We start from the raw sequence: 25,208 nt of genomic DNA, 5'->3' as shown, positions 1-25,208 counted from the left end.
AAGGGATCCTCAGGCAGTACTGATAGATGCTCTAGCAGTACCCTGGTCGTTCAACCTGGCTTATGTGTTTTCACCATTTCCTCTCCTTCCTCGTTTGATTGCCAGAATCAAACAGGAGAGAGCTTCAGTGATTTTGATAGCACCTGCGTGGCCACGCAGGACTTGTTATGCAGTCCTGGTGGACATGTCATCTCTTCCACCATGGACTCTGCCACTGAGACAGGACCTTCTGATTCAAGGTCTGTTCCAGCATCCAAATCTAGTTTACGTGGGTAAGACCACTATGGCCCTCCGTGAACGTACCTTAGAACACCTAAGAGATATTAAACATGATGTTACTACATCAAGTATAGCCAGACACTTCACTGACTTTCATAACTCTTCACCCAGTTGCTTTAGACTTATAGGAATAGACAGTTAGTCTGGGCACACAAGGGGGCGACATTGATAAAATCCTGCTTCAACGTGAAAGTAGGTGGATTTTTAATTTAGGAACCCTTGCCCCCAATGGCCTGAATGAGGAAAATAACTTGGGTCATTTTCTATGAAATCTGCTATATATTAAGTCCCTAATAAAATATATAAGGTATTTGGGGAACAATAAATACCTTTAATGATTTCTTTTTAAAAAAATATATCAACACTGTCACTTTAAGAGAACCATGTTAGCCAACCTTACTAAGTAGGTCAACATATAGCTGTTATCTTGTGATTAAGTATTTTATTATGCTTACAAGCAATACTTAATCCTACTAAGTATTTAGGAGCCATCACAACAGAAAAGGTTTTTTTTTTTTTTTTTATCTAAATATTGGTTATGTATATGTATTTAACATTGCTAACATAGGAGCCTATATTCACCGGCCTAATTTCCGGGGGCATTTGCACATAGCACAGCTTTAAATGAGAAGCAGATACCAGAATTTAGTATACACTTGCCCGGATGAAGCCATACAATTGGTGAAACGTACGTCGGCAACTGCAACCGCTCAGTTTGATTCTGAGCTTTTCAAAGGGAAAACGCTCTGTGCGGTACCAGCAGGAGTCAGCTATTCCACAGTTTCCGGTCCAGCAGGAAGCATTTGGAGGTGTAGAGGGAGACGCTGTCGGACCAGTAAAGTTTGTCCGCGCCACGGCTTGTGTGCACTGGGATCACCCGGTCTTCAACTGTGGGCGCTTGTTTTATCAGCTCCTTCCAGGGTCACCTCTGCTTTGGTTTTTGGGGTAAATCGTTGCCCTGGGATTACAAATAAGCGGACCTATCTGGAAATCTTGGTCAGCGTTTATCTGGCCTTTTGAACAGCAGTCTGACATTTATTCCACAGCTGACGATAAGTATTGACTACTACAACTGTGTCTTTAGTACCTGCTGCATTTATTTAACCGTACATATTTATGTTATGTGTTTTTCCTTTATTTTTCTGTTTAGTGTATGATAGACAGGAATTTGATTTGATATACCTGCTATTACACAAGTATTATTGTGACCACTGTGCACAGTAGGTAATTTATATAATATTGTAAACTATTCTCTAACAAGTAAACTTATTATTGGACTAAGAGTGCTGTTGTGAGGCATTTTTTTTTTTTTTGCTCTTTTATTTTATCCAAATCTAGTTTCTCTGCGGCTGACTGCTTGGAGATTGAACGCTTGATTTTCATCCAAGCGGGGTTTCTCTGAGTCGGTCATAGATACCTTGATTCAGGCTCGAAAGCCTGTCACTATGAAAATTTATCATAAGATATGGCATAAATATCTTTATTGGTGCGAATCCAAAGGCTACTCATGGAGTAAGATCAGGATTCCTAGGATTTTGTCCTTTCTCCAAGAAGGATTGGAGAAGGGGCTATCAGCTAGTTCCTTAAAGGGACAGATATCTGCTTTATCAATTCTGCTGCACAAGCGTCTGGCAGATGTTCCAGACGTTCAGTCAGGCTTTAGTTAGAATTAAACCTGTTGCTCCGCCATGGAGTTTGAATTTAGTTCTTAAAGTTCTTCAAGGGGTTCCGTTTGAACCTATGCATTCCATAGATATTAAGCTTCTATCTTGGAAAGTTCTCTTTTTAGTTTCTATCTCTTCGGCTCTAAGAGTTTCTGAACTATCTGCATTGCAATGCGTCTCGCCTTATCTTGTTTTCTCCAACATTGGTGTGTCCGGTCCACGGCGTCATCCTTACTTGTGGGAATATCTCTTCCCCAACAGGAAATGGCAAAGAGTCCCAGCAAAGCTGGCCATATAGTCCCTCCTAGGCTCCGCCCACCCCAGTCATTCTCTTTGCCGTTGCACAGGCAACATCTCCACGGAGATGGTTAAGCGTTTTTTGGTGTTTAAATGTAGTTTTTTATTCTTCTATCAAGTGTTTGTTATTTTAAATTAGTGCTGGTATGTACTATTTACTCTGAAACAGAAAAGGATGAAGATTTCTGTTTGTGAGAGGAAGATGATTTTAGCAGACAGTAACTAAAATTGATTGCTGTTTCCACATAGGACTGTTGAGATGAAGTAACTTCAGTTGGGGGAAACGGTTAGCAGACTTTTCTGCTTAAGGTATGACTAGCCATATTTCTAACAAGACCATGTAATGCTGGAAGGCTGTCATTTCCCCTCATGGGGACCGGTAAGCCATTTTCTTAGTCAAGCAAACAGAATAAAGGGCTTAATATGGGCTATAAAACTGGTAGACACTTTTATGGGCTAAATCGATTGCTTTATTTGAGCATTTTATACATGTTTATGCGGATAATTCACATTTATAAACTTGGGGAACGTTTTTTAACGGCAGGCACTATGTTAGACACCTTTTCCAGTCGGGGAGGGCCTTCCCAGTTGTAGGCTGAGCCTCATTTTCGCGCCATTACTGCTCAGTTGTTTTTGAGAACAAGACATGCAGATGCATGTGTGAGGATCTGAAAGTAGCTGGAAACGTTTCTAGAAGGCGTCACTTGGTATCGTATTCCCCTCTGGGCTTGGTTAGGTCACAGCAAAGGCTATAGCTGGGACTGTATAGGGGTTAAATTTGTAAACGGTTCCGTTATTTTAAGGGTTAAAGCTCTGAAAATTGGTGTGCAATACTCTTAATGCTTTAAGACACTGTGGTGAAATTTTGGTAATTTTGAACAATTCCTTCATACTTTTTCACATATTCAGTAATAAAGTGTTTTCTGTTTAAAATTTAAAGAGACAGTAACGGTTTTGTTTTAAAACGTTTTTTGTGCTTTATTGACAAGTTTAAGCCTGTTTAACATGTCTGTGCCTTCGGATAAGCTATGTTCTATATGTATGAAAGCCAATGTGTCTCCCCATTTAAATTTGTGTGATAATTGTGCCATAGCGTCCAAACAAAGTAAGGACAGTACTGCCACAGATAATGAAATTGCCCAAGATGATTCCTCAGATGAGGGGAGTAAACATGATACTACATCATCTCCTACTGTGTCTACACCAGTTTTGCCCACGCAGGAGGCCCCTAGTACATCTAGCGTGCCAATGCTTATTACCATGCAACAATTGACGGCTGTAATGGATAACTCCATAGCAAATATTTTATCCAAAATGCCTACATATCAGAGAGAGCGCGATTGCTCTGTTTTAAACACTGAAGAGCAGGAGGGCGCTGATGATAATTGTTCTGTCATACCCTCACACCAATCTGAAGGGGCCATGAGGGAGGTTTTGTCAGATGGGGAAATTTCAGATTCAGGAAAAATTTCTCAACAAGCTGAACCTGATGTTGTGACATTTAAATTTAAATTAGAACATCTCCGCGCACTGCTTAAGGAGGTGTTATCTACTCTGGATGATTGTGACAACTTGGTCATTCCAGAGAAATTATGCAAGATGGACAAGTTCCTAGAGGTTCCGGTGCACCCCGACGCTTTTCCTATACCCAAGCGGGTGGCGGACATAGTGAATAAGGAGTGGGAAAAGCCCGGCATACCTTTTGTCCCCCCCCCCCCCCCTATATTTAAGAAATTATTTCCTATGGTCGACCCCAGAAAGGACTTATGGCAGACAGTCCCTAAGGTCGAGGGGGCAGTTTCTACTCTAAACAAGCGCACTACTATTCCTATCGAGGATAGTTGTGCTTTCAAAGATCCTATGGATAAAAAATTGGAGGGTTTGCTTAAAAAGATTTTTGTACAGCAAGGTTACCTTCTACAACCCATTTCGTGCATTGTTCCTGTCACTACAGCAGCGTGGTTCTGGTTCGAGGAACTAGAAAAGTCGCTCAGTAGAGAGACTCCATATGAGGAGATTATGGACAGAGTTCACGCACTTAAGTTGGCTAACTCTTTTATTTTAGATGCCGCTTTGCAATTAGCTAGATTAGCGGCGAAAAATTCAGGGTTTGCAATCGTGGCACGCAGAGCGCTTTGGCTAAAGTCTTGGTCAGCGGATGTGTCATCCAAGACAAAATTGTTTAACATCCCTTTCAAAGGTAAAACTCTATTTGGACCAGAATTGAAAGAGATTATCTCAGACATCACTGGGGGAAAGGGCCACGCCCTTCCACAAGATAGGCCTTTCAAGGCCAAGAATAAGTCTAATTTTCGTTCCTTTCGCAATTTCAGGAACGGACCGACCTCCAATTCTGCATCCTCTAAGCAAGAGGGTAATGCCTCACATCCCAAACCAGCCTGGAAACCGATGCAAGGCTGGAGCAAGGGTAAGCAGGCCAAGATGCCTGCTGCTGCTAACAAAACAGCATGAAGGAGTAGCCCCTGATCCGGGACCGGATCTAGTAGGGGGCAGACTCTCTCTCTTTGCTCAGGCTTGGGCAAGAGATGTTCAGGATCCCTGGGCACTAGAAATAGTTTCTCAGGGTTATCTTCTGGAATTCAGGGAACTACCCCCAAGGGGAAGGTTCCACATGTCTCACTTATCCTTAAACCAAATAAAGAGACAGGCGTTCTTACATTGTGTAGAAGACCTGTTAAATATGGGAGTGATACACCCAGTTCCAATAAGGGAACAAGGAATGGGATTTTATTCAAATCTGTTCGTAGTTCCCAAAAAAGAGGGAACTTTCAGACCAATTTTGGATTTGAAGATCCTAAACAAATTTCTCAGGGTACCATCGTTCAAGATGGAAACCATTCAAACGATTCTACCCACTATCCAGGAAGGTCAATTTATGACTACCGTGGATCTAAAGGATGCGTACCTACATATTCCTATCCACAAAGAACATCATAAGTTCCTAAGGTTCGCCTTTCTGGACAAACATTACCAGTTTGTGGCCCTCCCATTCGGGTTAGCCACTGCTCCAAGGATTTTCACAAAGGTACTAGGGTCCCTTCTAGCAGTTCTAAGACCGAGTGGCATTGCAGTAGTACCTTACTTGGACGACATTCTAATACAAGCGTCGTCCCTGTCAAAAGCAAAGGCTCATACAGACATCGTTCTGGCCTTTCTCAGTTCTCTGTCTCCGTCAACAAGAGTTCCCTTCTTGGGAACAATAATAGATTCCTTAGAAATGAGGATTTTTCTGACAGAGGTCAGAAAGTCAAAACTTCTAAGCACTTGTCAAGTTCTTCATTCTGTTCCACGTCCTTCCATAGCGCAGTGCATGGAAGTAGTAGGGTTGATGGTTGCAGCAATGGACATAGTTCCTTTTGCACGAATTCATCTAAGACCATTACAACTGTGCATGCTCAAACAGTGGAATGGGGACTATACAGACTTGTCTCCAATGATTCAAGTAGATCAGAAGACCAGAGATTCACTCCGTTGGTGGCTGACCCTGGACCATCTATCCCAGGGAATGAGATTCCGCAGACCAGAGTGGGTCATTGTCACGACCGATGCCAGTCTAGTGGGCTGGGGCGTGGTCTGGGAATCCCTGAAAGCTCAGGGACTATGGTCTCGGGAAGAGTCTCTTCTCCCGATAAACATTCTGGAACTAAGAGCGATCTTCAATGCTCTCAGGGCTTGGCCTCAGCTAGCAAAGGCCAGATTCATAAGATTCCAATCAGACAACATGACGACCGTTGCGTATATCAATCAGGGGGAAACAAGGAGTTCCCTGGCGATGAAAGAAGTGACCAAAATAATTCAATGGGCGGAGGATCACTCCTGCCACCTATCTGCGATCCACATCCCAGGTGTGGAAAACTGGGAAGCGGATTATCTGAGTCGTCAGACATTCCATCCGGGGGAGTGGGAACTCCACCCGGAGATCTTTGCCCAACTAACTCAATTATGGGGCATTCCAGACATGGATCTGATGGCGTCTCGTCAGAACTTCAAGGTTCCTTGCTACGGGTCCAGATCCAGGGATCCCAAGGCGACTCTAGTAGATGCACTAGTAGCACCTTGGACCTTCAACCTAGCTTATGTATTTCCACCGTTTCCTCTCATTCCCAGGCTGGTAGCCAGGATCAAACAGGAGAGGGCCTCGGTGATCTTGATAGCTCCTGCGTGGCCACGCAGGACTTGGTATGCAGACCTGGTGAATATGTCATCGGTTCCACCATGGAAGCTACCTTTGAGACAGGACCTTCTTGTTCAGGGTCCATTCGAACATCCAAATCTGGTCTCCCTCCAGCTGGGTTTTCAGATTCTGTGATAGATACTCTGGTTCAGGCCAGAAAACCGGTAACTAGAAAGATTTACCATAAAATATGGAAAAGATATATCTGTTGGTGTGAATCCAAAGGATTCCCATGGAATAAGATAAAAATTCCTAAGATTCTCTCCTTTCTACAAGAAGGTTTGGAGAAAGGATTATCTGCAAGTTCTCTAAAGGGACAGATCTCTGCTTTATCTGTCTTACTACACAAAAGACTGGCAGCTGTGCCAGATGTTCAAGCATTTGTTCAGGCTCTGGTTAGGATCAAGCCTGTTTACAGACCTTTGACTCCTCCCTGGAGTCTAAATCTAGTTCTTTCAGTTCTTCAAGAGGTTCCGTTTGAACCTTTACATTCCATAGATATTAAGTTACTATCTTGGAAAGTTTTGTTTTTGGTTGCTATTTCTTCTGCTAGAAGAGTTTCAGAGTTATCTGCTCTGCAGTGTTCTCCGCCCTATCTGGTGTTCCATGCAGATAAGGTGGTTTTGCGTACTAAGCCTGGTTTTCTTCCAAAGGTTGTTTCTAACAAGAATATTAACCAGGAGATAGTTGTACCTTCTTTATGTCCGAATCCAGTTTCAAAGAAGGAACGTTTGTTACACAATTTGGACGTAGTCCGTGCTCTAAAATTCTATTTAGAGGCTACAAAAGATTTCAGACAAACATCTTCTTTGTTTGTTGTCTATTCTGGTAAAAGGAGAGGTCAAAAAGTGACTTCTACCTCTCTTTCCTTTTGGCTTAAAAGCATCATCCGATTGGCTTATGAGACTGCCGGACGGCAGCCTCCTGAAAGAATCACAGCTCACTCCACTAGGGCTGTGGCTTCCACATGGGCCTTCAAGAACGAGGCTTCTGTTGACCAGATATGTAAGGCAGCAACTTGGTCTTCACTGCACACTTTTGCCAAATTTTACAAATTTGATACTTTTGCTTCTTCGGAGGCTATTTTTGGGAGAAAGGTTTTGCAAGCCGTGGTGCCTTCCGTTTAGGTAACCTGATTTGCTCCCTCCCTTCATCCGTGTCCTAAAGCTTTGGTATTGGTTCCCACAAGTAAGGATGACGCCGTGGACCGGACACACCAATGTTGGAGAAAACAGAATTTATGCTTACCTGATAAATTACTTTCTCCAACGGCCCGCCCTGGTTTTTTAATCAGGTCTGATGAATTATTTTCTCTAACTACAGTCACCACGGTACCATATGGTTTCTCCTATATTTTTCCTCCTGTCCGTCGGTCGAATGACTGGGGTGGGCGGAGCCTAGGAGGGACTATATGGCCAGCTTTGCTGGGACTCTTTGCCATTTCCTGTTGGGGAAGAGATATTCCCACAAGTAAGGATGACGCCGTGGACCAGACACACCGTTGGAGAAAGTAATTTATCAGGTAAGCATAAATTCTGTTTTCCATGCTGATAAGGTGGTTTTGCGTACCAAACCTGGATTCCTTCCTAAGGTTGTTACTAATAGGAATATCAATCAGGAAATTGTTGTTCCTTCTCTGTGTCCTAATCCTTCCTCTAAGAAGGAGCGTCTGTTGCACAACTTGGACGTGGTTCGTGCTTTGAAGTTTTACTTGCAAGCAACCAAGGATTTCTTTGTTTGTTGTCTATTCTGGAAAACTTAGAGGTCAAAAAGCTACAGCTACCTCTTTCTTTTTGGCTGAAAGCATCATCCGTTTGGCATACAAGACTGCTGGACAGCAGCCTCCTAAAAGGATTACAGCTCACTCTACTAGAGCGGTGGCTTCCACATGGGCTTTTAAAAATGATGCTTCTGTTGAACAGATTTGTAAGGCTGCGACTTGGTCTTCGCTTCATACCTTTTCCAAATTTGATACTTTTGCTTCTTCGGAGGCTTTTTTTGGGAGAAAAGTTCTTCAAGCAGTGGTGCCTTCTGTTTAACCATCTGTCTTGTCCCTCCCGTTCATCCGTGTCCTGTAGCTTTGGTATTGTATCCCACAAGTAAAGGATGAATCCGTGGACTCGTCGTACCTTATAGAAGAAAAGTAAATTTATGCTTACCTGATAAATTAATTTATTCTATGGTACGACGAGTCCACGGCCCGCCCTGTCATTTTAAGACAGATTATGTTTTTTTATTTTAAACTTCAGTCACCTCTGCACCTTTTAGTTTCTCCTTTTTCTTCCTGTACCTTCGGTCGAATGACTGGGGGGTGGAGCTAAGGGAGGAGCTATATAGACAGCTCTGCTGTGGTGCTCTTTGCCGCTTCCTGTTAGCAGGAGGATAATATCCCTCAAGTAAAGGATGAATCCGTAGACTCGTCGTACCATAGAAGAAATGAAGAAATCGGGTAAGCATAAATTTACTTTTTAACCCACTGTGTGGCCCCCTCTGCATCGGCCATAGATGGTGCTGATCGTTGATGGGTGAGAGCAGCAGCAGGGAGGCGGGTGGGCAGCCCATCGATGCTTAGTTCCGGTTCCTGTCACACAGATGTGTGCGCTATGAGTCGGGAAAGGGTGGGGGGGGACTGACAGGCTAAAAATGTAGAAACTATTTAACATGGGTGTTTTTTCGTGGTTGTAGCTGTGTAACAGATTTTTGGAGGTCAAAGTTAGAAAGTTTTTTTTTTTTTCATCATATTTTATAAAAAAAAATTATAGTAAATTATAAGATATGGTGAAAATAATGGTATCTTTAGAAAGTCCATTTAGTGGCGAGAAAAACTGTATATAATGTGTGGTTACAGTAAATGAGTAAGAGAAAAATTACAGCTAAAAACAAACACAGCAGAAATGTAAAAATAGCCCTAGTCCCAAACGGTCAGAAAATGTAAAAGTGCTCTGGTCACTAAAGGGTTAAGCAACTTTCTAATTTACTCCTATTATCAATTTTTCTTCGTTCTCTTGGTATGCTTTTTTAAATGAACAGCAATGCACTCCTGGTTGCTGACTGAACACAGTGACGATCGGTATATATATATATGCAGCCACCATTCAGCAGTTAGAATCTAGGTTCTTTGCTGCTCCTGAGCTTTCCTAGATAAACCTTTCAGCAAAGGATAACGAGAAGTAAGCAAATTAAATATAAGTAAATTAAAAATTTATTTAAAATTGTATTCTATGAAACGTGTGAGATTTTTGGGGGGGTTTCATGTGTCTCTTAATTTGTCAACAATATATTTTCTAAAATTATCAGATGAGCGTACAAGACATAATTGCATGTCTGTAGTATATTTTTTTAAACCTGTCTTCAGTTGGGCTGGGTCACAATGTTTGCACTTTATAGAACAGTTTGTTCCATTGGACATTTGTGTTTAGTTGATTCTCATTATGTTTATTACTGTGTCTAGACTGATTTTTCCACAAGGGGATGATTTGTGTTCCTGGAAAACATGCATCCAGGTTTTTCTTTTTAATTTCTTTTTCTTTTCTTTTTTTTTTTTTAAGTGTCAACAAGAGAATTCTTATTGTACATTTTTGGATGTTTTTTCTAGGAAGGATTTCTTGGCCAGTCTACCCAGAGGTCTGTGTTTGGAGAGAGGAATTTTAATGTTCATAGTATAATTAACCAAGGCAACACCACTGTAAATGTAAGTAAAACAGACCACAGCTTAATATTAGTGTAATGGTCCCTTACCTCAAAATTTTATTTTAGATTGTTTTTAGTAGACAGAGGAATAATTTAAGGGGTGCTTATATTTGTTTACCCCTCCATGGACTTTTTGAACTGACACAAAATATAAAGCTGATTATTCAAAATTGTTTTCAAAATAAACGGTTTCCATTTTGATTTGCCAGTCAAGAAATCGTTAAATTGGAGAATTTTGCTATTATATTTAGTTTTTACATAATACCGGATCATTATTAAAACAAAGCTATGACCTATCAACAGGGTAATGTGTAGTTTGTCATGGTGATTTGCTGTGAGATTCAAATACTTGAAATTAGGGCTGGGCGATATGGCTGATTTAATACGCGATTTTATTAAAAAATTACTATAACACCTTCATTTTTCAATAAAACGTTTATTTAACACTACAGAATCATACTGTACATGTTTCTCAATGTCCAATACACTCTTGGAGCATAACAATACAAACCACAAAATAGTTAAAATAAAATTAGCTAGTGCTACCTGTGCTGTGGTTACATAGATAGTATAAAGTCCCTTTATTTAACAGTACACCACAGAATCTTACTGTACATGTTTCTCAATGTCCAATGCACTCTTGGAGCATAAAAATACAAACCACAAAAGAAGTTTAAAAAAAAAAAAAAAAAGGTCAGTAAGGCACTATAAATTATTTGTACAATACTCGCTTTATTGCTCACACTTTTGAGCTGTCCCACCGCCACACCACTGCTTGACCACCCCCACACTACTCCCAGATGACTCCCACACTCTCTTCCAAAATGGCCGTTTCGCGGGCATACTCAGGTCCGCCCACGGCCGCACACTAGTCTGCCACTCTTCCTCCGTCTCCGTTTTCAGGACAATCTGAGGATTATTTTTTATTTTATTTTTTAAATTGCGTTATCTCGCGGTTTTAAAACCGCAGCGATTAATCGCGGTTTAAAACCGCATCCGCGATTAATCGTGCAGCCCTACTTGAAATGGAGCTAAAAATGTATTTACGTTATTTATATTAGGGCCATTCATTTTTAAATGAGTTGTAACTTAAAGGACCAGTCAATACAGTAGAATTGCATAAACAACAAATACATAATAAAAAGACAATGCAATATCACTTAGTCTGAAATGAGTAGTAGATGTATTTTATTTTTCAACAAATTTCAGTTGTCTATTTCTACTCCCCCTGTATCACGTGACAGCCATCAGCCAGTCACAAATGCATATATGCATATTCTGTGAATTCTTGCACATGCTCAGTAGGAGCTGTTGACTCAAAAGGTTTAAATATGAAAAGACTATGCACATTAATGGATGTAAATTGGAAAGTTGTTAAATTTAAATGCTCTATCTGAATTATGAAAGTTTAATTTTAACTTGTGTCCCTTTTTAATTAGGTTTTCATGAATTGTGCCAAATTATTAGATTTCCTTTTCTTCTTAAAGACCATTATAGTTTTAAAAAAAAGTTATACTCACCAATTTTAACACTATTGAACTTGCTACTCTGAGTTTAAGTCGTAGAAAGGGATTAAACACTGACTGGGTCACTGGCAGTTTTCATTCAGGTTCAGTAGTGCTTTGCTGCTCCTGAACAGTACATACATTTATTTTTAGCCCCTTTGTGCACTGTTGCTAGTGTTAAAATTACATGCTCTAAAAAATTAGACCTTTTCGTTTTCTTTCATAAGATGGAAAGGGTTGACAAGCCATCACATGTGGGATTAAACTCCAGTCCACTAGGAGGATTTAGAAACATTCAACATACCAGAGTTGTGAATCCCTATCAACTCGGTCATGTTTTTGCCTACAAGAAGGATTGAGGTGAAATCGGAAGTTCTGATCTACACTTCATTGATAGGGTTTCTCTAACAGATCTGAGACCCATTTCTTTCCTATGGCATAGAGAGTCCACGAAACATTCTAATTACTAGTGGGATATTCACTCCTGGCCAGCAGGAGGCGGCAAAGAGCACCCCAGCAAAGCTGTTAAGTATCACTTCCCTTACCCATAACCCCCAGTCATTCTCTTTGCCTTGATCACGGGAGGATGGCGAAGATGGTGTCTGAAGATTTTATTCCTTTTAATGGGTACTTTTCCCTGCAAGCAAGGATAGGGGCTATGCTGTGTCCATGTTAATCTCTTTAGTAAGAGTAATGGTGGCTATTAGCAGTTAGAAGACAACGAGGTAGTCTTTGCTTAAACATCTAACATTATTGCTACCCCTATTATAGAAAGCCAGAGTTGGTTACTCTGTTCTTTCTTTTCTATAGGTCCCTGGTAGATATGGTGAAGCTGCCACATCTCAGAAAACAGCTCCTGCCTGACAGAGCAGGATCCACAGGTAAGTGCTTTTCCTTCTAGGTTTGATGGTACCGGCATTATAGGGGTTAAATCCTTGTGGAAATTATTTAAATCTGTTTTAGGGGCACTGCTTTTCTAAGGAAAGAGGCATCATTTTTTATTGGGGGCTCAGAAATGGGAGAGTGTATGAAGTGTTTGACAGGTGTTTTACTTCTTACTTGTTGCAATCACTTTTTAGCTCAACTTATTAGCCCAATCACTTTTGCTGTGCTGCTGTTGGTTTTCGCGCCGTTTTTGTTTGGAGCAATTAATTTTTTTTAATAATTTCTTTATTGCGGTCACGTGATCACTCCCTGGCACTTCCGGTTTTCCGCGGCGAGTGTGGAGGCTGCCTTTTCTTCTTTCTACAGTGGCAAGTGGATTTGGGCTTTTCCGGTAACAAGGAGGTGTTTTCTCTTGTTAAGTGTAGTCAGTCCACGGGTCATCCATTACTTATGGAATATATCTCTTCCCCAACAGGAAGTTGCAAGAGGATCACCCAAGCAGAGCTGATATATATAGCTCCTCCCCTCACATGTCATATTCAGTCATTCTCTTGCAACCTAACTAAAGATAGGTCGTTGTGAGAGGTCTGTGGTGTTTTAACTTAGTTTATTTCTTCAATCAAAAGTTTATTTTAAATGGCACCGGAGTGTGCTGTTTGTTCTCAGGCAGCATTAGAAGAAGAATCTGCCTGCGTTTTCTATGATCTTAGCAGACGTAACTAAGATCCACTGGCTGTTCTCATCTGAGGAGTGAGGTAACTTCAGAAAAGGGGAATAGCATGCAGGGCCCCCCTGCAAACGAGGTATGTGCAGTAAATTATTTTTCTGAGGAATGGAATTGACTGAGAAAATACTGCTGATACCAATGTAACGTAAGTTCAGCCTTAAATGCAGTGATAGCGACTGGTATTAGGCTGATGAGTGTGTGTACACTGAATGTATTTTTCTAAGGAATGGAATTGACTCTGAAAATACTGTTAATACTGAAATAATGTATGAGCCTTAACTGCAGTAAAAGCGACTGGTAGCAGGCTTATTAATAACACTTCATTACTTTTAAAATGTATGTTCAAAACGTTTACTGGCATGTTAATCGTTTTTTGTGAGGTACTTGGTGATAAAACTTATTGGGGCATGATTTTTACCACATGGCTATCTTTGTTTTCTGCATAGAAACAGTTAACTGAGCTTCCCCCCTGTTGTAATATGAGTGGGAGGGGCCTATTTTAGCGCTTTTTTGCGCAGTAAAAATTCAGTCACAATCTGCCTACTTCATCCTCCATGATCCAGGACGTCTCTAGAAGGCTCAGGGGTCTCCAAAATTCATTTTGAGGGAGGTAATCAGTCACAGCAGACCTGTGACAGTGTGTTTTGACTGTGATAAAAACGTTAATTATTAAATTGTTATCCGTTTTTGGGTATTAAGGGGTTAATCATCCATTTGCTAGTGGGTGCAATCCTTTGCTAACTTAATACATTTACTGTGAAAAATTGGTTGCTATAACTAATTTGGTTCATTGTTATTTCAACTGTGACAGCTTTTTGTGCTTCTTAAAGGCACAGTAGTGTTTTTTATATTGCTTGTAAATTTATTTAAGTATTTCCAAGCTTGCTAGTCTCATTGCTAGTCTGACACAGATGAATCTCTTTGTTCACTATGTTTAAAGGCCAATGTGGAGTCCAATAGAAATTTGTGTACTAATTGCATTGATGTTACTTTAAATAAAAGTCAATCTTTACATGTAAAGAAATTATCACCAGACAACGAGGGGGAAGTTATGCCGACTAACTCTCCTCACATGTCAGTACCTTCGCCTCCCGCTCAGGAGGTGCGTGATTTTGTGGCGCCAAGTACATCAGAGAGGCCCTTACAAATCACTTTGCAAGACATGGCTACTGTTATGACAGGAGTATTATCTAAATTGCCAGAATTAAGAGGCAAGCGCGATAGCTCTGGGTTAAGGACAGAGCGCGCGGATGATGTGAGAGCCATGTCAGATACTGCGTCACAGTTTGCAGAACATGAAGACGGAGAGCTTCATTCTGTGGGTGACGGATCTGATCCAGGGAGACTGGATTCAGAGATTTCTAATTTTAAATTTAAGCTTGAGAACCTCCACATATTGCTAGGGGAGGTATTAGCGGCTCTGAATGATTGTAACACGGTTGCAATTCCAGAAAAATTATGTAGGTTGGATAGATACTATGCGGTACCGGTGTGTACTGACGTGTTTCCTATACCTAAAAGGCTTACAGAGATTATTAGCAAGGAGTGGGATAGACCTGGTGTGCCTTTTTCCCCTCCTCCCATATTTAGGAAAATGTTTCCTATAGACGCCACCACACGAGACTTATGGCAGACGGTCCCTAAGGTGGAGGGAGCAGTTTCTACTTTAGCTAAGCGTACCACTATCCCGGTGGAGGATAGTTGTGCCTTTTCAGATCCAATGGATAAAAAATTAGAAGGTTACCTTAAGAAAATGTTTGTTCAACAAGGTTTTATATTACAGCCCCTTGCATGCATTGCGCCTGTCACTGCTGCGGCGGCATTCTCGTTTGAGTCTCTGGAAGAGGCCATTCGCACAGCTCCATTGGATGAAATTATGAACAAGCTTAAAGCACTTAAGCTAGCTAACGCATTTGTTTCTGATGCCGTCGTACATTTAACCAAACTTACGGCTAAGAACTCCGGATTCGCCATCCAAGCACGCAGAGCGCTATGGCTTAAATCCTGGTCAGCTGACGTGACTTCTAAATCTAAATTGCTTAATATTTCTTTCAAAGGGCAGACCTTATTCGGGCCCGGCTTGAAAGAAATTATAGCTGACATTACGGGAGGTAAGGGCCATGCTCTACCTCAGGACAGGGCCAAATAAAAGGCCAAACAGTCTAATTTTCGTGCCTTTCGTAACTTCAAGGCAGGAGCAGCATCAACTTCCTCCAAAACAGGAAGGAGCTGTTGCTCGTTACAGACAGGGCTGGAAAGTTAACCAGTCCTGGAACAAGGGCAAGCAGGCCAAGAAACCTGCTGCTGCCCCTAAGACAGCATGAAGAGAGGGCCCCCTATCCAGAAACGGATCTAGTGGGGGGCAGACTTTCTCTCTTCGCCCAGGCTTGGGCAAGAGATGTCCAGGATCCCTGGGCGTTGGAGATCATATCTCAGGGATATCTCCTGGACTTCATAACTTCTCCTCCACAAGGGAGATTTCATCTTTCAAGGTTATCAGCAAACCAAATAAAGAAAGAGGCGTTTCTACGCTGTGTACAAGACCTCTTACTAATGGGGGTGATCCACCCAGTTCCGCGGACGGAACACGGGCAAGGATTCTATTCAAATCTATTTGTGGTTCCCAAGAAAGAGGGAACCTTCAGACCAATCTTGGACTTAAAAATCCTAAACAAATTCCTAAGAGTTCCATCATTCAAAATGGAAACTATTCGAACCATCCTTCCCATGATCCAAGAGGGTCAGTACATGACCACAGTGGACTTAAAGGATGCCTACCTTCACATACCGATTCACAAGGATCATTATCGGTACCTAAGATTTGCCTTCCTAGACAGGCATTACCAGTTTGTAGCTCTTCCCTTCGGATTAGCTACGGCTCCAAGAATCTTTACAAAGGTTCTGGGCTCACTTCTGGCGGTACTAAGACCGCGAGGCATAGCGGTGACTCCGTACCTAGACGACATTCTGATACAAGCGTCAAGTTTTCAAACTGCCAAATCTCATACAGAGATAGTTCTGGCATTTCTGAGGTCGCATGGGTGGAAGGTGAACGTGGAAAAGAGTTTTCTAGTACCACTTACAAGGGTTCCCTTCCTAGGGACTCTTATAGATTCTGTAGAGATGAAAATTTACCTGACGGAGGCCAGGTTATCAAAACTTCTAAATGCTTGCCGTGTCCTTCATTCCATTCCACACCCGTCAGTAGCTCAGTGCATGGAAGTAATCGGCTTAATGGTAGCGGCAATGGACATAGTACCATTTGCGCGCCTGCATCTCAGACCGCTGCAATTGTGCATGCTAAGTCAGTGGAATGGGGATTACTCAGATTTGTCCCTCCTGCTAAATCTGGATCAAGAGACCAGAGATTCTCTTCTATGGTGGCTTTCTCGGCCCCATCTGTCCAAGGGGATGACCTTTCGCAGGCCAGATTGGACGATTGTAACGACAGACGCCAGCCTTCTAGGTTGGGGCGCAGTCTGGAATTCCCTGAAGGCTCAGGGATTATGGACTCAGGAGGAGAAAGTCCTCCCAATAAAGATTCTGGAGTTAAGAGCAATATTCAATGCTCTTCTAGCTTGGCCTCAGTTAGCAACTCTGAGGTTCATCAGATTTCAGTCGGACAACATCACGACTGTGGCTTACATCAACCATCAAGGGGGAACCAGAAGTTCCCTAGCGATGTTGGAAGTCTCAAAGATAATTCGCTGGGCAGAGACTCACTCTTGCCACCTGTCAGCGATTTACATCCCAGGCGTGGAGAACTGGGAGGCGGATTTTCTAAGTCGCCAGACTTTTCATCCGGGGGAGTGGGAACTTCATCTGGAGGTCTTCGCTCAACTGATTCATCGTTGGGGCAAACCATATCTGGATCTCAAGGCGTCTCGCCAGAACGCCAAGCTTCCTTGTTACGGATCCAGGTCCAGGGACCCGGGAGCGGTGCTGATAGATGCTCTGACAGCCCCTTGGGTCTTCAACATGGCTTATGTGTTTCCACCATTTCCGATGCTTCCTCGATTGATTGCCAAGATCAAACAGGAGAGAGCATCGGTGATTCTGATAGCGCCTGCGTGGCCACGCAGGACCTTGTATGCAGACCTAGTGGACATGTCGTCCTGTCCACCGTGGTCTCTGCCTCTGAGACAGGACCTTCTAATTCTGGGTCCTTTCAACCATCCAAATCTAATTTCTCTGAGGCTGACTGCATGGAGATTGAACGCTTGATTCTATCAAAGCGTGGCTTCTCGGAGTCGGTTATTGATACCTTAATACAGGCTAGGAAACCTGTTACCAGAAGAATTTACCACAAGATATGGCGTAAATATTTATATTGGTGCGAATCCAAGAGTTACTCATGGAGTAAGGTTAGGATTCCTAGGATATTGTCCTTTCTACAAGAGGGTTTAGAAAAGGGCTTATCTGCTAGTTCGTTAAAGGGACAGATTTCTGCTCTGTCTATTCTTCTACACAAATGTCTGGCAGAAGTTCCAGACGTTCAGGCTTTTTGTCAGGCTTTAGCTAGGATTAAGCCTGTGTTTAAGACTGTTGCTCCGCCATGGAGCTTAAACTTAGTTCTTAACGTTCTTCAAGGTGTTCCATTTGAACCCCTTCATTCCATTGATATCAAGCTGTTATCCTGGAAAGTTCTGTTTTTGATGGCTATTTCCTCGGCTCGAAGAGTCTCTGAGTTATCTGCCTTACATTGTGATCCTCCTTATCTGATTTTTCATTCAGACAAGGTAGTTCTGCGTACTAAACCTGGGTTCTTACCTAAGGTAGTTACTAACAGGAATATCAATCAAGAGATTGTTGTTCCATCATTGTGTCCTAACCCTTCTTCAAAAAAGGAACGACTTTTGCATAATCTGGACGTAGTCCGTGCCCTAAAGTTCTATTTGCAGGCAACTAAAGATTTTCGTCAAACTTCTTCTCTGTTTGTCGTTTACTCTGGACAGAGGAGAGGTCAAAAGGCTTCGGCTACCTCTCTCTCTTTTTGGCTTCGTAGCATAATACGTTTAGCCTATGAGACTGCTGGACAGCAGCCTCCTGTAAGGATTACAGCTCATTCTACTAGAGCTGTGGCTTCCACCTGGGCCTTTAAAAATGAGGCCTCTGTTGAACAGATTTGCAAGGCTGCAACTTGGTCTTTACTTCACACTTTTTCAAAATTTTACAAATTTGACACTTTTGCTTCTTCGGAGGCTATTTTTGGGAGAAAGGTGCTTTAGGCAGTGGTTCCTTCAGTTTAAAGTTCCTGCCTTGTCCCTCCCTTCATCCGTGTACTTTAGCTTTGGTATTGGTATTCCATAAGTAATGGATGACCCGTGGACTGACTACACTTAACAAGAGAAAACATAATTTATGCTTACCTGATAAATGTATTTCTCTTGTAGTGTAGTCAGTCCACGGCCCGCTCTGTCTTTAAGGCAGATCTAAATTTTAATTAAACTCCAGTCACCACTGCACCCTATGGTTTCTCCTTTCTCGTCTGGTTTTGGTCGAATGACTGAATATGACATGTGAGGGGAGGAGCTATATAGCAGCTCTGCTTGGGTGATCCTCTTGCAACTTCCTGTTGGGGAAGAGATATATTCCATAAGTAATGGATGACCCGTGGACTGACTACACTACAAGAGAAATAAATTTATCAGGTAAGCATAAATTATGTTTTTTCCTACCGGGTGTGCCCGGTTTTTGAGCTAGTGGGATAACAACTTCTGGAGGGGTAAGACCTCAGTAGTGCTTGGTTTTAAGAGCTTATTTATTTATTTCAAATAAGCTTTATTAACATACTGTACAAAACATACATCAAATCAGTATCGGAGATCTATCAAGCGTACACATCTCAGTCCTGGAGAACAGGTGGACTCATATAAAAATTCTATTGGGTCATAAAAGACTATTTCAATAAAGGATCCAAAAAAGTTCACATGTGCTGATAATGATTTCTTTCATGTAATTAACAAGAGTCCATGAGCTAGTGACGTATGGGATATACATTCCTACCAGGAGGGGCAAAGTTTCCCAAACCTTAAAATGCCTATAAATACACCCCTCACCACACCCACAAATCAGTTTTACAAACTTTGCCTCCAAGGGAGGTGGTGAAGTAAGTTTGTGCTAGATTCTACGTTGATATGCGCTCCGCAGCAAGTTGGAGCCCGGTTTTCCTCTCAGCGTGCAGTGAATGTCAGAGGGATGTGAGGAGAGTATTGCCTATTGAATGCAGTGATCTCCTTCTACGGGGTCTATTTCATAAGGTTCTCTGTTATCGGTCGTAGAGATTCATCTCTTACCTCCCTTTTCAGATCGACGATATACTCTTATATTTACCATTTCCTCTACTGATTCTCGTTTCAGTACTGGTTTGGCTTTCTACAAACATGTAGATGAGTGTCCTGGGGTAAGTAAGTCTTATTTTCTGTGACACTCTAAGCTATGGTTGGGCACTTTATAAATAAAGTTCTAAATATATGTATTCAAACATTTATTTGCCTTGACTCAGAATGTTCAACTTTCCTTATTTCCAGACAGTCAGTTTCATATTTGGGATTATGCTTTAATTATCATATTTTTCTTACCTCAAAAATTTGACTTTTTTTCCTGTGGGCTATTAGGCTCGCGGGGGCTGAAAATGCTTCATTTTATTGCGTCATTCTTGGCGCGGACTTTTTTGGCGCAAAAATTCATTTCCGTTTCCGGCGTCATACGTGTCGCCGGAAGTTGCGTCATTTTTTTGACGTTATTTTGCGCCAAAAATGTCGGCGTTCCGGATGTGGCGTCATTTTTGGCGCCAAAAGCATTTAGGCGCCAAATAATGTGGGCGTCTTATTTGGCGCCAAAAAATATGGGCGTCGCTTTTTTCTCCACATTATTTCAGTCTCATTTTTCATTTGCTTCTGGTTGCTAGAAGCTTGATGTTTGGCATTTTTTTCCCATTCCTGAAACTGTCTTATAAGGAATTTGATCTATTTTGCTTTATATGTTGTTTTTTCTCTTACATATTGCAAGATGTCTCACGTTGCATCTGAGCCAGAAGATACTACAGGAAAACCTCTGCCTGCTGGATCTACCAAAGCTAAGTGTATCTGCTGTAAACTTTTGGTAGCTATTCCTCCAGCTGTTGTTTGTATTAAATGTCATGACAAACTTGTTAATGCAGATAATATTTCCTTTAGTGATGTACCATTGCCTGTTGCAGTTCCCTCAACATCTAAGGTGCAGAATGTTCCTGATAACATAAGAGATTTTGTTTCTGAATCCATAAAGAAGGCTTTGTCTGTTATTTCTCCTTCTAGTAAACGTAAAAAGTCTTTTAAATCTTCTCTCTCTACAGATGAATTTTTAAATGAACACCATCATTCTGATTCTTTGGACTCTTCTGGTTCAGAGGATTCTGTATCAGAGATTGATGCTGATAAATCTTCATATTTATTTAAGATGGAATTTATTCGCTCTTTACTTAAAGAAGTACTAATTGCTTTAGAAATAGAGGATTCTAGTCCTCTTGATACTAATTCTATTCGTTTGGATAAGGTTTTTAAAGCTCCTGCGGTTATTCCAGAAGTCTTTCCTGTTCCTAATGCTATTTCTGCAGTAATTGCTAAGGAATGGGATAGATTGGGTAATTCATTTACTCCTTCTAAACGTTTTAAGCAATTATATCCTGTTCCGCCTCAAAGAATTACAGCTCATTCTACTAGGTCAGTTTCTACTTCCTGGGCGTTTAGGAATGAAGCTTCGGTTGACCAGATCTGCAAAGCAGCAACTTGGTCCTCTTTGCATACTTTTACTAAATTCTACCATTTTGATGTATTTTCTTCTTCTGAAGCAGTTTTTGGTAGAAAAGTTCTTCAGGCAGCGGTTTCAGTTTGAATCTTCTGCTTATGTTTTTTGTTAAACTTTATTTTGGGTGTGGATTATTTTCAGCAGGAATTGGCTGTCTTTATTTTATCCCTCCCTCTCTAGTGACTCTTGTGTGGAAAGATCCACATCTTGGGTAGTCATTATCCCATACGTCACTAGCTCATGGACTCTTGTTAATTACATGAAAGAAAACATAATTTATGTAAGAACTTACCTGATAAATTCATTTCTTTCATATTAACAAGAGTCCATGAGGCCCACCCTTTTTTGTGGTGGTTATGATTTTTTTGTATAAAGCACAATTATTCCAATTCCTTATTTTATATGCTTCGCACTTTTTTTTTTCTTATCACCCCACTTCTTGGCTATTCGTTAAACTGATTTGTGGGTGTGGTGAGGGGTGTATTTATAGGCATTTTAAGGTTTGGGAAACTTTGCCCCTCCTGGTAGGAATGTATATCCCATACGTCACTAGCTCATGGACTCTTGTTAATATGAAAGAAATGAATTTATCAGGTAAGTTCTTACATAAATTATGTTTCTTAAGGCTTTTGGTGCAAGTCCATTTTCTTTCGTTTATAACTTTGTTGACTTGAAATTGAAACAATGTAAACAATTGAAGCATTTAGGTACCTCATGTAAAACTATCAAAAACAGTATCTATCTACATATGTGGGAAAAATAAGCACAATTAGGCTATCCAAACATTGGGTATACCTGCGGTGTCTTGTTTTAATTGGCTGGGGGATCATTACAGACCTGTATAGATTATGGTCTGGTCACTCAGAACCCACGTGAACCACCCAACTAATTCACACCCAGGCAAGAGGAGGGCCAGTCATGTAAGATACCAAAGAGAAGAGGGAAAAGGTGGGAGGGGGAGGGAGGAAGGGGATGTTGTCTGTATTTGAGTTGGGGGGTTATTAGTATAAGGGAAGCAGTGTGGGAGCTACTGTGTGGAAAATCCCAATGAGGGCAGGATCAGCGATCCGTCCAGGGGATCCAAATATTACAAAATGAGTCTAGGCTATCCATCTGCTGGTAAAAGTATCTTTCCATGCTAGCAAATGTGTCCATGATTTTTATTACTGTTTGTATCTGGGGAGGGTCCTTCTGTGTCTAGGCCCTCGATATCTCCAATTTGGTGGCCGCAAACAAAAAAAAAACACTTTCTGATGTCGGGGGAGCGTTGGGGGAAGTAGGTTAAGTATCGCCGCTCTGGGGCTCTGTCTGATATCAATATGTAGTGGAGTCAGTAGTGAGAAAACGTCCTCCCATAGTTTAGCAAGTTTCGGCAACTCCACCAAATGTGGAGATCAGAACCAGTCTCCCGACAGTCCCTCCAACATTTGTGTGAATCGGTCATCTGGGATAGGCGGAGGGGGGTGTAGTGCCATCTAAGTGTCACTTTTTTGTTAATAGAATGGCTCTGGCCCACTCCTCCTCTGGCATCACCTTGCCCAAATCGGCTCCCCATGCCCGGAACTGCCATGTTCTATCTCCTGTAGTCTCTTTTAATATCATGTGATAGTGTATAGAGAGTGGTCCCACTACCCCAGTTTCAGAGGTCCATCTCCTCTCCCATTGTGTAGCTGTTCTTAAACCTGATCTCGGGAAGCCCCAAGAAGTTGGGAAGGTGTGGAGTCTATGCCATTCAAATCTCAACCATATCAACCAAATCTTTATTAAGGGGTTTGTTGTTTGGAGACCAACTGGCGGTTGATAGTGTCTCTTGGAGGCTGTTGGCTCAGTCGAGTCTAGTTCCTGCAGTACCTAACAAGGCTTATGGACTATCTGCGGGTCAGTGTCATTGGGCCTTTTTCAAGGTTTTTTTCTCTGCTTCGGACGAAGCTGGGTTTTTCTGGAGTATGGGTTTTAGGCCTGGTGCCCTCAGATTGGGCCGCCTTTTGTACCCTCCCGTTTTTAGCATTGTGTCATCTACAGCTTGGGTATTGTTTTCCCAAAAGTAATGAATGCACTGTGGACTCTATTTGGGTTTATGAAGAAAAACATAAGTTGTGGATACCTGATAATTTCCTTCTCTTCAGATGGAAAGAGTCCACCGCTCCCCGCCCGTTATTTTTCTGGGGGGGGGCAGCTATTTTTGTTCTTCTGGCACATTTTCACCCTATGCTTCTACTTTTCCTTGTTCCTCGGCAGAATGACTGGGGATGGGGGGAAGTGGTAGAGTTATTTAAGCCTTTGGCTAGGGTGTCTTTTCCTCCTCCTGGTGGCCAGGTTCTGAATTCCCAAAAGTAATGAATGCAGCTGTGGACTCTTTCCGTCTGAAGAAAATGAAATTATCAGGTAAGCATAATTTGTTTTCCGATATCACGGGTGGTAAAGGATCTTTTCTGACACAAGATAAAAAGAGTAGGCAGAAAGGACGTCAGAGTAATTTTCGTTCCTTTCCTAACTTCAGAGGTAAGTCTTCCCCCTCCTCTGCCAAGCAGGAACTGTCCAAGCCGCCTTGGAAGCAGTGTCAGTCTTGGAACAAGGGGAAGCAATCTAAGAAGCCTGCGGCTAAGTCTCTAAGTCAGCATGAAGGGGTTGATCCCGACCCGGGACCGGATCAAGTAAGGGGCAGACTGTCTCTGTTTTATCAAGCATGGATACGAGATGTTCCAGATCGGTCGGCCGTGGACATAGTATCCCAAGGTTACAAATTAGAATTCAAGACCGTTCTTCCCAGGGGCAGGTTCCACCTCTCAAGATTATCTGCAGACCAAATAAAAAGAGAGGCGTTCTTGAAATGTGTACAGGATATTTCCCTCATGGGAGTGACTGTTTCAGTACAAGAACAGGGTCTAGGGTTCTATTCCAATCTGTGGTTCACAAAAAGAGGGAACCTTCAGACCTATTCTAGATCTAAAGTGTCTCAGAGTGCTATCCTTCAAGATGGAGACTATCCGTTCCATTCTTCCTTTTGGTGCAAGAGGGTCAGTTCATGACGACCATTGACCTGAAGGATGCGTACCTCCATGTTTCCATTCACAGGGATCATCACAAATTTCTGAGAATTGCCTTTCTGGACAAACACTTTCAGTTTGTGGCTTTTCCATTTGGCTTTGCCGCAGCTCCCTGAATTTTCTCAAAGGTCTTGGGGGCTCTTTTGGCAGTGATTCGGTCTGGGGGAATTGCACTGGTGCCTTATCTGGACGACATTCTGGTTCAGGCGCCATCTTTTCAACTTGCAAAATCTCACACAGAGACCTTGTTGTCTTTCCTTCGCGCTCACGGATGGAAGGTAAATTTGGGGAAAAGTTCCCTTGTTCCGGCTTCAAGGGTGGTCTTTCTAGGAACTATTATAGATTCCCTATCAATGAAAATATTCCTGACGGAAGTCAGAAAAGCCAAGTTTCTTTCCTCTTGCCTATCTCTACAGTCTGCTGTACGCCCATCAGTGGCCCAATGAATGGAGGTAATTGGTCTGATGGTGGCTTCCATGGACATAGTTCCTTTTGCTCGATTCCATTTGAGAGCTCTGCAGTTATGCATGCTCAGTCAATGGAACGGGGATTATGCAGATCTGTTTTAGAAGATGGTTCTTGATCAGTCAACAAGAAATTCTCTTCCGTGGTAGCTGTCTCAGGGGACATGATTTCGGAGACCCTCATGGGTGATTGTGACCACGGATGCCAGCCTGATGGGCTGGGGAGCAGTCTGGGACTCATTGATGGCTTGGCCTCAACTGGCCTTAGCCCGGTTTATCAGTTTCCAGTCAGACAACATATCCTCAGTGGCTTACATCAACCACCAGGGGGGAACTCGGAGTTCCTTAGCCATGAAGGAGGTAACTCGAATCATTCAGTGGGCGGAAGCTCACAATTGCTGCCTATCTGCCATCCACATTCCGGGAGTGAACAACTGGGAAGCGGATTTCCTAAGCAGACAGACTTTTCATCCCAGGGAGTGGAAACTCCATCCGGGGGTGTTCTACAGGTTAACCATCAAATGGGGGATACCGCATTGGATCTGATGGCGTCTCGACAGAACGCCAAACTTCCAAAGTACGGTTTCAAGGTCAAGGGACCCTCAGGCCTTTCTGATAGTTGCTCTGGCAGTTCCTTGGAACTTCAAGTTGGCATACCTTTTCCCCC

General features: G+C 42.2%; 1 protein-coding gene across 1 annotated transcript in view; it reads left to right on the top strand.

The window, feature by feature from the left end:
* Positions 1–25,208, top strand: part of CDC7 (cell division cycle 7) — a 281,927-nt gene that overhangs the window by 67,742 nt on the left and 188,977 nt on the right. The window contains exon 7 of the mRNA XM_053693123.1: positions 10,031–10,126. Within this exon, the coding sequence (XP_053549098.1) occupies positions 10,031–10,126 (96 nt within the window). The remainder of the gene's footprint in view (positions 1–10,030; positions 10,127–25,208) is intronic.

This window comes from Bombina bombina, chromosome 10 (genome assembly GCF_027579735.1).
Source record: "Bombina bombina isolate aBomBom1 chromosome 10, aBomBom1.pri, whole genome shotgun sequence".
Taxonomy (NCBI): domain Eukaryota; kingdom Metazoa; phylum Chordata; class Amphibia; order Anura; family Bombinatoridae; genus Bombina; species Bombina bombina.
Note: the sequence above shows the minus strand (reverse complement) of the source record. Positions and strands in the feature narration are given on the sequence as shown.